The sequence below is a fragment of the Heliangelus exortis genome, chromosome 8 (assembly GCF_036169615.1).
Source record: "Heliangelus exortis chromosome 8, bHelExo1.hap1, whole genome shotgun sequence".
NCBI lineage: Eukaryota > Metazoa > Chordata > Aves > Apodiformes > Trochilidae > Heliangelus > Heliangelus exortis.
The window spans coordinates 30032144-30045267 of NC_092429.1; the positions used below are offsets into that span (position 1 = coordinate 30032144).

The 13124-nt window shown below is 51.7% G+C and overlaps 1 protein-coding gene across 3 annotated transcripts in view; it reads left to right on the plus strand.

The window, feature by feature from the left end:
- The window catches only part of PBX1 (PBX homeobox 1), a 124554-nt gene that overhangs the window by 63424 nt on the left and 48006 nt on the right, over window positions 1–13124 (plus strand). The window contains exon 1 of one of the 3 annotated variants that reach the window (XM_071751388.1): window positions 9163–9447. The exons of the other annotated variants lie outside the window; for them this stretch is intronic. Coding sequence (XP_071607489.1) covers window positions 9360–9447 — 88 coding nt within the window. The 5' untranslated portion in view covers window positions 9163–9359. Of the gene's footprint in view, window positions 1–9162; window positions 9448–13124 lie in introns of those variants that run through there. 3 annotated transcript variants of the gene reach the window in all.

The following is a 13124-nucleotide window of genomic DNA, read 5'->3' on the forward strand; positions in this document are numbered from 1 at the left end:
CTCGTGTTGGGCACAGGGAGGGTTGTTGGGGGTTTTTTGGATAAATTGAGTAATGACAGCAATCAAAGAGCAAATAAACACTTCCCTGCGACAGGGCTTAGCTAAATACAAATTTTATCTGCATACATATCTAGCTATTGAGGGGATGTTTTTGGATGGAAAACAAAACAGCTCAAAAAAAAAAAAAGCAAAAAAAAAAGCATTTGTGCATTCTTTCCTCGCAAAGCTTGGGGTTTGGTTTGCACCTTTCATTGCTTCCTAATTCTTTGTATTTCTGTTGCACGTTGCTCTTGTGAGCATGCCTGTGCTAGGTGTGTGTGCTCACTTGAGGGCCTGCATGCATATTATGCTGTCAGACGTCTGCAGGAAGCTTTATTCTTGCTTTTGCAAGTGGGAAGTTTCTTTTCAGAGAGGAATAAAGGCCCCTCCCAGCAGAGAACTGGGAGTCTATGGCAAAGGCAGTTACTTCTGGAGTCCTGAGCCTCTAGCCCATTCCAGACAACAGCCCAAATCCCATTGCCATCCATCCTGGCTCAGGGTTTTCTGCCTTTTCCCAAGTGCAAAGCCCATGTTGTGGTGGGGAGGACAGGCTGAACTGTGCTGAGTGCTGCAGGAGCTGCCCCATGTCTGGGGTATCCTGGAGGGGATGCTCAGGTGTAAATAAACATTGTCCAAGTGGTGGTTTCTCTGCAGAGCTGGGTGCTGGCATTTCTGGGGGGGTCCCTTTTGCAGAGCTGATGCTCTCCCTTGCAAGGAGTCAGAGCACAGAGTTCATTTTCCAAACCCGAGGCCTTTCTGGTTGTGCTTGGTGTGTTTTCCTCTGGGAGCAGAATTTGCAGGGCGAGCTGGGGGGTGGCACAGGGCTCTCGGAGCAGGATCTGTCCCTTGCTTTGCTGTTGCATGTGTTGCTTTTGGGTAGAAAACCATCAGCTTGAGCAAATGACTGACAGCAGGCAGTGTCAGCCCGTGGCAGGTATAGAAACAAAAGAAGGAACTGTTTTCTGCTTGCTCTTTTTTTCCCCTGTTTTTTCGGGCTTTTTTTCTTCTACGCAAAGGGATCCATCAGGATGCAGGGGGGGTGTAGCCCCATGCACTGGTATGGGGTCAAGCTGGAGGATGCCAGCTTGGTTTCAGAGCTGTTTGATACCAAGAGACCAGGGAAGCAAATAAGTGGGGGGGCTGTGAGGATACTCACCTGCTCCCTGTGTTTTCTGAGTCCTCCAAACCTCTCTCTCCTCTGAGCTTCTGCCCTCTCGTTTCCCCTCCTCATCTTTCTGCTGCTGTGGGTGCATCCCTGCTGATTCCCATACGCTGCCTGCTGAGCACAGCCCCCAGGTCTGCAGGGCTGTCATGGGCTGTGTCTCTCTCTGATTGATTGGAAAAGTTCTTGTGCATGTATTAATTTCTTTTTTTTTTTTTTTTTTTTTCCCAATGAAAAACACCACCTGAGCAGGTCTCTGTCGAGCCACCACAGCTCATGCAGAAGGCAGGCAAGCTTGCAGGCAGTGGCTTAAAATAAAGATCAACAGAGTTCTGTGAAGGAAAAGCAACAGTACTGGAAAAAGTGGGGATTTTCTGCTTGGTTTTCACTTTCTAAAGTGCCGGGCAATCTCTTAAGGTGTTTATTATTGCTGTTGTTATTTTTGCTGTTATTATTATTACTATATTTTATTTTTATTATTATTTGCTGGTGATACTTGAGCCTGGTTCCCTTCCACCCTCCCTACCCCTGGGTGCTGGGGTCACCCATGCAGCTGCAGAAAGGAGCAAGCGAACCCCAGAGCCACAGCCCTGAGCCTGATTCCAGCTCCAGGGACTTTCACAGGAGCAAAAGGAGATGGAAAGCACTGTGAGGCCACTAAGCCGTGAGCTGGAGTGGATTATTTAAGTGGATTAGTGACTTCTGACCAGGGGCTGGTGTGGAGCAGAGGGGGTTTTGCCTGCTGCTGCTGCTGCTGGGGTTGCAGTGGGTGCTGATGCATTGAATCCTCCCACCTGAAGAGCTGCAGCCCCTCTCACCCTCCCTGGAGCCCCTCTCTCTGTTGCTCCCCAACCTCTGCAAGGGCTGCCCAGCCCACTCCTGCCTCTTGGCTGCCTCTGCTTTCCTTGGCAGAGCTGGTGTGGACACCAGGGACAGTCCCCTGCCTCCCCAGGGAATGCAGGTGCAGGGAGGGGGCAGCAGGTTCCCCTTGGGCTGCATCCCCAGGGCTGAGCACATCTCCAGGGATCTCCCAGGCCTTGGTTGGGGTGGGAGGGGAACTCCCCCCTGTCTGTCCATCTCTGCACGTTACACACCTGCACTTTTTTCCCCCTTTCTCACTTGCTCTCCCATTTTTTTTTTTTCCCTTCTTCCTTTCCCTTCCTCAAGAAAAAAAAAAAAAAAAAAAGAGAGAGAGAGAAAGAAATAAAATAAACCCCCAGCAGAAAGCAAGCTGTGATACTGTCGGGCCTGGCGTTGATGTTATTTATTTTCCTCAGTTGCTGCTCTGGAAGCCCGGAGTTGACAGAGCGGTTTTGTAGAATAGAAACATTATAGACTGTTACTGTCAGAGTGTTAAATGTGATGGATAGAGAAATCCAGGGGAGGGAGGGGACTTTACACTAGCCATGTCTGCCAGCGAGGGTGCTCATGGGAGAATAAACCATCCGCATGTAAGAAATGAATGAGGTAATGTGGCGGGAGGTAATGGACTCTTGCAACAGAGATGCTCCTTGCAGCCCAGACTTAACCCTCTCCACCCCACAGGAGGGATGGGGAACATCTGCCTCCCTCACCTGGGGCCCCCGAGATCTGGCAGGCTCAGGACTGGGGTGCTGAGGTGATGGGGAAGAGCTGGGTTGTCCCCTCAGAGCCAGGGCAGTGCTGCCCGAGTCCCTCCAGATCCTCCTCCTGCACGGCAGTGCTTTGGGGGGCTTGCCCAAAGCCCAGGGTGGACCTGCCCAACTTCATGGTGGCCACCAAGAGATCATCACTCCTGACCAAAGGGATGGAGTTGTGCCCAACTTCATGGTGGGCACCAGGAGATCATCACTCCTGAGCAAAGGGATGGAGCTGTGCCCAACTTCATGGTGGGCACCAGGAGATCATCACTCCTGAGCAAAGGGATGGAGTTGTGTCCAACTTCAGAGATCATCACTCCTTGGCAGAAGGATGGAGTTGGGAATCAAGGTGTCTCTCTGTTTGGGGTCCTGCTGAGGGTGGGTGCAGAGGTTTTGGGAAGTCAACCAGCAAGGTGAAGAGCACAGGCTCAGATGAGGGCAGGAGAAGAAGTTGTTGCCCTCAACAAGACCTTTCTTGTTTCTTGTCAGTGATAGAGATGCTGGGAGGCTGAGGGGCTTTGCCTTCAGTCATGGCTGGTTGTGAGAGGCCCAAGCTGAGGTCCAGAGCTGAAACTCTGTGGTTATGGTGCTCAGTTTGTGTTTGAAATGTCACGTCTGAAGGGATGGGTTGTGTGGGGAGAAGCCGTGGCAGTTGGGGTCTGGTTATGCTTGGGGAGGGCAAGTGCTTGTGGCTTGAACCTCTTTTTCCTTCTGATACAGACTGATGGGTTTTTTCCAGTCATCCACTTAACTATCAAATTGTATTTTGAAGTCTAAGGAGCATTTGGTACTTTTTTCCATTCCTCCTCCTTACAGAGCCTCCCCACAGCTCCCCATGGTGAGGAAGCCCCATGGGTGTCCTTATCTCCTGTCTGCAGGGCCACAGAATCACAGTTTGGTTTGGGATGGAGAAGGAACCTTCAAAGATGATTTGGCCATGGGCAGGGACAACCTTTCACGAGATCAGTCTGCTCAAAGCCCCATCAAACCTGACCTTGACCATTTCTAAGGGTGGGGTGCCCACAACTTCCCTGGAGAAGCTCTTCCAGTGTCTCAGCACCCTCCTCACAAACCATTCTGTCCTTAAATCTACGCTTTTTTAGTTCCAAACCATTACACCTTCTCCTGGCACTGTAGGCCCTGGTAAACACTTATTTTCCATCTTTCTTGCAAGGACAGTGGTCTTGCAGGGGGTGAGAAGCCCCAGGGCTAGGGGCAGGCAGGACGTGGGGCACCGTGCAGCCCTGGCAGCTCTCACTGCCCCTTCCCTTCATGCTTGGCTGAGCCTCCAGCCTGGCCACACAAAGTTTGTCGTGGTCACTGCGTGTGAGTAATTCAATTACTTCCTTGTGCATTTTTACCCTCACTGACTTCTACCCACAGCCTTAGCTCCAGCTCATGAAGCTTTGTTCACACATCCTTGGAGGAGGCTCTCGGTCTCGGCGAGGCTGTTGCTCATGTTCTCAAACCTGCTGCTGCTCGTGCTCATCTCCTGGCCATAAATGCATTCAGCAGCAACGGGCAAACCTCCTTCACTCGTGGCCTTCTTCAAAAAGCTATGTATTTCTACTCTCTCCCACCTCTTAACCAACCTTTAGTCCTTGCTTTTGCTGGGAGAAGAGTTAAATTTGTCAACGGGTGAAACTTAGGGGGACTCCAAGCCACACCGACTGCACTTTGTGCCTTCTGTTGCTGGGTGCACAGCAGCTGTGGCAGATCCATGAGGTGCTTTTGCTTTTTCTTCTTCCTTAGGGGCACTGCTTGTTCATCTCAGAGGTATCCTGTCCATCTCCAGGCTTTATCCTATCTATTTATCATCTTAGCCAGTACTGAAGTGAGATTCACAAGTCGGTGAATCTGTGGCTTATCTCACTCCATTTTTTAAAAATAGGGTATGACACTTTGTGTCCTCTAGTGTAATGAGAGATTGAGCTGCTAATGAAAATATGCAATCATTTTATTTCTGAGTCCCTGAAGAACTCCTAGGCACAGGTATTAGCTGGGACTGGTGACTCCTCATTTTTCATTTTCTAAACGTGCTTTAACATCGCTTCTTCTGACATCTCAATCTTTGATTGAGCCTCATCTTTGCCATCTGAAAGATGGCCCACGGTCAGGGATTGTGCAGTGTTGGGTTGCTGAAGGCTCCCCTCTCTCCTTGCATCCCTTGCAGTGCCTCCTCCAGAGATTATCCCTGCACGGATGATGCCAAGGTCCAGGTTTGCCATGGGTGTCGTGACAAAATTCATCCTCGTCTTGGTTTGTGAGCTCCTACCTACTAAAAAAATTGCAACCGATTAAAGCATCATCCATTAGTGAAATTTATGACTTGGAGGAATTTCCTTTTATTTGCCTGCTGCTTCTTTGGGATCTGGGTCTTTGGGATTCAGCAAAGACTCAACAAAACATTTCTGTCCAGGAGGCAACCGGGTGCTCTGGCTCCAGCCTCTGAACCTGGGGATGCAGCTGCTGGATCTGCCGTCGCTGTCAGACAGTGGCAGAGAGACAGCAGGACCCAACCTTGATGCAAAATGCTTTTCTTAGGGAAGAAGTGGCAAATGCTCACCATTTCAGGATGCTGTTTGCCCCAGAGACGCAGCCCCTGTGTCTGGGGAGCTGTGGGGACATCAGCATCTCCTCTCAGCAGCATCACCTCTTACCCTGGCTGCTCGCCACCTTGAGAACTGGTCCAGGAATCCCTGTTTTGTTTTGGGGTGGGTTTTTTTTTTTTGAGCTTTGTGCTTCAAGTCAGCTCGATTTCATAGAGGGCTTCCATCAGACCACGTCACAGGTAATTTATTCCCGAGTGCTGTAATCTGAAGCAAAGCAGAGCAAAGGGCCTCCAGTCACAGCCACGCACGCACGCAAAAAGTTAAGTATTCTTGCTTTCGCTGACAGTACAAAGGTGTCATATACGAGAAGGATTGACACAGACCAAAGGGTCTTGTGGGAAATATGATAATAACTATAAAGAAGACAGATTATTCCCCAGTTGCCAACATTCAAACCTTTTTACAGTCAGTTCAAACATATAAAACTTTATTGCTGTAGCAGAAAGGGGAACAATTTCTGGTTGCACAGCTTTCCCAGGGCTGGGTTTATACTGTCTGTGTTATTGCTCTATAGTGGCATTTTAAAGTTTATTGAACAAGACTTTTACAATTGAAGGAAGTATATAAAACTGTAAATTTATTAGATTTTTCAGGATAAGTGCCCTTTCTAGTTGTGCTCAAGAATTCGGAGCTACGAGAAACTGCTAGTTACAAGACTTATTAATATTAAAGACCGAGAGAGCGCACATTTTATACCTTAACTGATCTAAAAAATAATATTATGATATTACTGAAAATCTGAGCTGTCACCAAGCAGGGTGCGTAGAGCGTTGGTATAGTTTGTGTATGTATAAATAGTCTATAGCTATGTGCAGATATATATCTATATCTATATATATATACACACGTGTGCATGTCTGGGGATGCCTTGTGGGGGTGTATTCACAGGTGCTGGATGAGGGTGTGTGCATATGGTAAGTAAACAAACAGTGACATGTGTGTGTTTCAGCCTCCATGTGTATTTAAATCTCTGTGTTCTGATCTAGGGCTTTATTTTTATAGGGATTTATTGCTTCTGTTGTGGAGTGCCTTCTAGTATGGAGTCTTGGTGCATGCGTGAGGCTTTTAGGTGATGCAGAAATACAATTAATAGGGTGCCTGAGTTTTAGCTGATGCAGAAATATAATTAATAGGGTGTCTGAGTTTTAGGTGATGCAGAAATACAATTAATAGGGTGTCTGAGTGGATCTGGTGGTTGTATGTTAGCTGGTTGGACGTGGTGTTCACAGACATCTGCGTGACTCCTGTAGGAAGATCTCCAGTATGCAAACTGCACAATTTATACCACATTCACCATTCACCTGGCATTTTGTGCCTAAAACCAGGGAGTGATGGTGGGATTGCAAAAGGCTGGGTGCCTGCCCCCATCCCCTGCCTTCTCCTTAGGGCTGTGGCTGTGTAACACTGATCATAAATTCCCAGGGCTGGAATCTCTGCTCGGCACATTTGCTCGGTGCTGCTTATGCAGCAAAAAGAGGCTGCAGTGCTGAGGGATACAACCAACCCTCCTGGAGCTCATCCTGCCTGCAGCCCAGGGGGAAACCTCCTCCTGGGGGATGCCTGCTGTAAGTTTTGGGGTTTTTTCAGCGTGGCAATGATTTTACCCACAGGTGTGACTCGAATTAAAATAAATCTGCAGCACTGCCACCCACCTGAGCTGCCAGAAGGGCCGTGGGGACATCATAGAGGGGTTTGTTCCTTGGTGGGGGGAGATGTCCACAGGGGCAGAGGGTGTCTGAAGCATCTCTCACCAGGGCTGGGGGCTGGGAATAGATCTTCCAGGTGGGGAGGAGAGCCTTCCTCCACCACTCTGCTGGTCCAGCCCGGCCAGAGAAGAAGATGTCTTCAACTTTGGCATCTGTGATGGCAACTTGCAAATGTTGACAGGTCCTTTGGAGGCTGAGTGGGAGCAGGTAGGAGCACCACAAACCAGCAGTGAAGGCAAGGAAGTCAATAAGCCCTGAATCTTTTATGAGACCTTGGATATTCTGATCACAGCTCTGCTGGCATCGAGATAGGAATACAGATTATCTGAGAAAGCATCCACGACCTGAAGCTCAGTCCTGGGTCTTCCTAAGATTTTTTATCTTGCCCTCCCCATGTTGATGTTGAGCTGTTGGTTTTTTGTTTTTTTTTTTTTGAGGTTCCTCTTTTTTTCTCCTGCTTTTCCCCTGCAGGGAGGGGTTGGGCTCAAGTCTGGTTTCTGGGAGCTGGGGCTGGCTGAAGAAGAAAGTGGGAAGAAGGTTAGCACGGCTAATGGGGCTAAGGGCATTATCCCTGTGTATTGTTAATAAGAAAACCAAGCAGCAGTGCTGCATGCTGTGAGTCAGAAAAAAGGGAAAGCCCTTGGATCCCTTGTAATCCTACCCAGAGCAGCACTACAGTGCTGAAATTGCAAGGGGCTCTCACTGAATTCGTTTTGGGTTCGGAGAGAAAGGAGGAAAAAGGAGGAGGATGGGGAGAGAAGCAAAAAGCAAAAAAAAAAAAAAACCAACCAAAAGACCCCTGCACTGAGATGAATTTATTCCTGAGCTCGTCTTGGGAATGCAAATGTGTTTAAGACTCTCTGAGCTAAACCACCCCTTTTGGGAGGAGGGAGGGGGAAAAGGGAAGGGAAGGGGGGGAAGCATGACACAGAAGGGACACTGGGAGAATGTGAAATGAGTGTTTGCTGCCCCTCCTCCCTCACCCTCCCTGCTGCCGAGCTGGCACGGGGGGAGGCAGTGAGGAGCTGCTGGGATGCTGCATGGAGGGGAGGGGGGGATGCCTTGCTCTGCCCCCATCCCTTGCCGGGGGGTGGGCACAGGTGTCTCCCCACCGTTGCAGGGGCCATGTCCGCCCTCCTGCCGGTGGCACAGCGGGTGTGACAGGGCCACGCTGGCGGCACCGTTACCCGGTGCCCCTTCCCCATCAGCAGAGATGAAGAGGATGCTGCGGGAGCAGCCCCCTCCCCGGGGCTGGGCTCTCCTGGCATCGCAGGGATGAGGGGAGAGGAGAAAACCGGGAGGGAGCAGGAGGGAAGAGGGATGGAGGAGGAGATGGGAGCCCGGTGCCAATTGGGCAGTTGTGTCTGTTGTCTGGAGGCTGCTGCTAAGCACTCGTTACAATTAAAATGAAGTGTCCGTCAGCGGCTATCGGCGCTGTGTGGCCCATATGTTTCTGAGCTGATACTGTCCGGATTATTCTGTTTGGGAGCACGATAACGGCTGTTTATAACCTTGGCAAAGACTGAGCCCTAATCAGGCTGGAGCACATTTTCACCGACTGGCTGATAACGGGCTGTTAGCTGCCTTATCACTGGGGAGAGATAGGCCAAAATAAGCAGATCTGTGAGCACAGGAGCCCAACCAAGAGGCACATACTCTGCCCTGGCCTTTATTTTTAGATGCTCTTTTCTTTCTTTCTTTTTTCTTTTTTTTTTTTCTTTTTTTTTTTTTTTCTCCTTTTCCTGGCTGATTTCAGAGAGAAGAGAGGATTATTTTAGCAGAAGGGGAGGGAGGTGGCAGGTTTTGTTCAAATGAGGTGGCAAGCAAAGCGTGCAAAAATCAGGCAGGGGGGTTGTGCCACTTTCCTTGTGTCCCTCAGTTACCCCGTCCCCTCCCAACCCCTCAGGTGCATCTGGGCATGTCCATCTTTGGGAGGAGAAGTCTGTCAGTCCTTCCTCACAGTGTCCAACATCCCTTCCCTTGCTTTCTGCTCTCTTCATCCTTTTCTTTGCTGGGGCTGGCTCTCTGAAAGAGGGGAACGGGCTGGTTTGGGGGTGGAGTTGGATTATGTGATTCCAAAATGGGGTTTTGTGGAGAAGATGATCTATGGCAGTGAAACCTGGTGTGTTCCAGCTGCAGACACCACGTTTTGCCAGAATATCTTGAAATCACCTGCAGTTGCATAGCTAAGGAGCCCAATTTCCCTGAAGGCAGCCTCTCCATGAGGGTGGCTCCAGCATCTTCCCGGTCTGTACTGGGACTCAGCTGTTCACAGCAGCTGGGTGAACCTGGTGCTGTTTGGGGTGCAGGTATCTGATCCCAATTGTGCTCCTGGTGCTTAGGGGTGCGGGTATGGGATCCCAACTGTGCTCCTGGTGCTGTTTGGGGTGCAGGTATGGGATCCCAACTGTGCTCCTGGAGCTTTGGGGTGCAAGTATGTGATCCCAACTATGCTCCTGGTACTTTGTAGTGCAGGTATGGGATCCCAACTGTGCTCCTGGTGCTTTGGGGTGCAGGTATGGGATCCCAACTATGCTCCTGGTACTTTGTAGTGCAGGTATGGGATCCCAACTGTGCTCCTGGTGCTGTTTGGGGTGCAGGTATGGGATCCCAACTGTCCTCCTGGAGCTTTGGGGTGCAAGTATGTGATCCCAACTATGCTCCTGGTACTTTGTAGTGCAGGTATGGGATCCCAACTGTGCTCCTGGTGCTTTGGGGTGCAGGTATCTGATCCCAACTGTGCCATTCTCTCCCTTGGCATTGCCTGACTCATGCTCCACCACACCAATGTCTCTGCTCTCGAATCTTCCAGTGGAAATGGTCCAGCTCTCCCAAGTGCTGCTCCTCCCTCCCTTCCTCCCTTCCTCTCTCTGCTGCTCAGGCTCCGTACTCTGCCTTGAAGTCTCAGGCAGGTGTTCAAATAAATAATGCAGCTAAAAATACCTTTTGGCAGCAGCTGGGAGTTGTTGTGAGCGGTGCTGCCGGGGTGGTGGGAATACAGCATCCCCAGCTCTGCGGGCAGGTGTGTCTGCATGCTCTGCAAAAACCAGAGCAAAGGCTGTGGGGACGAGGGGCTGGCTGCCTCCTGGCTCTGCCACAGCCCCAGTGACAAGAGGAGACTTTGGGTCTGCCCTCCCTGGCTTTGAAGCAGGTGCTGCCTTTGCTGAGGTTGGCTTTCGGTGGCAGGATGCTGCCGAGGGGACCCAGCAGCTGCATCCTGGCTCCTGGAGGAGTGTCCCACCAATTCCGTGCTCCATTTGCATCGTCAAGGGGTCAGGAAGCAATTGTTGGTGCTGCAGTAGGGTTTTGCTCCATTCCTCCTTTGGGGAGGACTTTTCAGGCTGGCTGGTGCAGCCGCCTCTGGGGAAGGATGCTGAGCCCTTTGCAGATGGAACTGGTTATTTAAAATCTTCCCCCAAATCCTTCTGCCTGCCCTTTTCTGGGGAGCTGTCCCAGCTGAAGGCTGTTCCTGGTGACTTCTCCTCCTTTCACCCACCTGGATCTGGCAGCCCCGACTCCAGCAGGGGTAGATGGCTCCATCTCCACGAGGGCTCATGTCCTGGCTCTGCTTGGAGACCTTTTGAGACCTCCCCTAGCAGCAAATTGTAGGACGACAGATTTAATTATTGCAGCCAAGGATATTGCTGGGGGCAGAGCATCCTTCAGTTGGCCACAAACAAAACTGACCTTGGTTTTCCTCTTGCCCAACCCAGAGCAAAAAACCCTTTGCTGCAGGTCAGAGCTGCTCCCTCTCCAATGTGCAGAGGAGGAGGGCTGCTTGGCTGCTCCTCTCCTGTGCCCTTGTCTTTTGGGGAGCACTGGCTGCCTGCTGCCCCAGTTATGGACCTCCTGGGGTTGTCCTTGTGCACCTCAGCTGGTAGGGTAAGGTGGTTTGTTAATAAGTTCTAAAGCAATCTTGTTGTGGTGCAGCCCCTCTCAGAGTCTGAACACCCTCGTTCTTTAGTTCCTTGTGCTCAAAACGATGGCACTGGGGGAGCCAGGAGGCTCCTGAGCTTCTTGCTGCTCAGCAAGGGCTGAGTCCTGATCCTGCTCCTAGAGCTGGCAGAAGCCATACCAGCCCCCCAGTGCTGGCTGCTCCTGCTGCACTCTTCTGCTCCAGGAGCAGGGGAAAGGCTGAGGGTCATGCACTGTCTGAGCAGTGCTGGAGTGATGCTCCAGTCCTGCACTGAGCTACTTCTGCAGTGTGGTTTTGGCCACAGCGCCCTGTGAGGCTCAACAAGGTGAAGCTGAATGGCATTCGTGCTGGAAACATCACTGACTCCCAGGGAGATGCTGTCTAGGAACTGCTGGCTGCTTTTCCATGCTTTTTTAGGGTGTATTTGGCCCATTCTAACAGCAGAGGTGCAGGCACAGGGCGCGATCTCCTCGGGGTTGGTCACTCCTGGGGTGACACCGCGGTCCGGCCGTGTCCCGGCTGCGGTGCGGGGGTCCAGCACGTGCCCCCTGCCATCACGTCCCCGGTGACATCTCCTGGTCCCCAGGGCTGTGGGGGGTTGGCTGCAGCTCAGCAGCCCTGCTGCCGGCCCGTGAAATGCAATCAGAGCCGGGCGGATGCCAGGAGCCAGGGCGAGCTGACTCTTCCCATCTCATCCCGGCCGAGAACAAACAGAGCTCAAGGTAAAGCGCTGAAAAATTTCACCGTGACCTTTTCTTAAAGCATTATAATCAAGTTGAACGTTTCCAGTTGTCCCGCTGAATGTTTGCCCCGTGGGAGAAGGCGTCCTGCTCCCAGGGAGGATGTTTGTGGCAGGGAAAGTGGCCGCCCCGGGAGCTCCCGGCGCTGGATGCCAAAGGGCGGCTGGGGCCGGGGCTGCTCCCTGCCTCCCATGGAAAGGCAGCCGGGGGGATGAATCCTCTGAATGCTCTGCATCTGCTGCAGCCTTTGCTCGGGGCTCCTCGACACGTGGGCTGTAAACCAGACACCTCCCCGCGTGTCAACGGGCACCCGTGGGGTTATGGAGTTGGTGTCGGGCTGTGGGATCAGCAGCTCCCGTGTGGGGACAGGCTGGAGATGGCTTGAGGGGACCTGGGGCGTGTTGGTCCAGGGATGGATGTGCAGAGATGTGGGGGCAGAGAGAGCTTGCAAAGTCCAGCCTGGAGCCAGAGGAAACCTTGCTGGGGAGGGAAGATGATCTGTGGTTTTGCTGCTGTGTCTGCTAGACCCCTCTTTCTCCTGAGGTTATGGCCTCTTTATGCTGGTGTCTTGTCATGCTGGGTCTGGGGACACGGTGCTCAGCATTCTGCGTGCAGGAGCATCTCTCCTCAGCTTGAACAGGCAACTGCCCGTCCTGTCCCCTGGTTCCTGTGGCTTGCCTGACACAGAGCCTGGGGTTTTTGTGTCCCTCAGCAGCACTGGAGAAGGTGACGCTGTGTCTTCCTGGATGATGAAGGGGACAAGGTTCACTTGGTGTCCTGCTCTGTCTCCCAGAACCACACATCAGGGGGGACCCAGATGCCCCACGGAAGATGTTTTTGCAGACCCTTCCCCAGACAGGATCTTCTCCCTGGGTTTGGCTCAGACTGCCCGTGACCACCAGACATGCTTTTTTGGTTCCCACCAGACTTTTGAATTATATTTTTAAAGAGATGAAAGATGGAGACACTTCTGTGGGGGGGCAGTGGTGGTGGTGGGAGCAGCAGGGTTGAGGCACAGGGGCTGCTGGACCCTGCCAGGCACCCTCAGAGCTGCAGAGAACCCTCTGCTGGAAATGGGCTTTGCTGGCTTGGAATCACCTCCTGAAGTGAAGCCACTGGGTGCCCAGGCCTCATCCTGACTTTGCAGCAGCCTTTGGTGTTGAAGGAAGCTGCTGAGGTCCCTGGTAGCCTCCAGCCCTGGGGAGATGCCATCTGCCCCAAATAGGTTTGGGGGAGAGGAGGTGGATATCTGTGGAAAGGCTTCTTGTCTTTATTTTATTTTTTTTTTTCTTTTCTTGCCTTGAAAGAAAACAATGATGTGGCTCTGGGG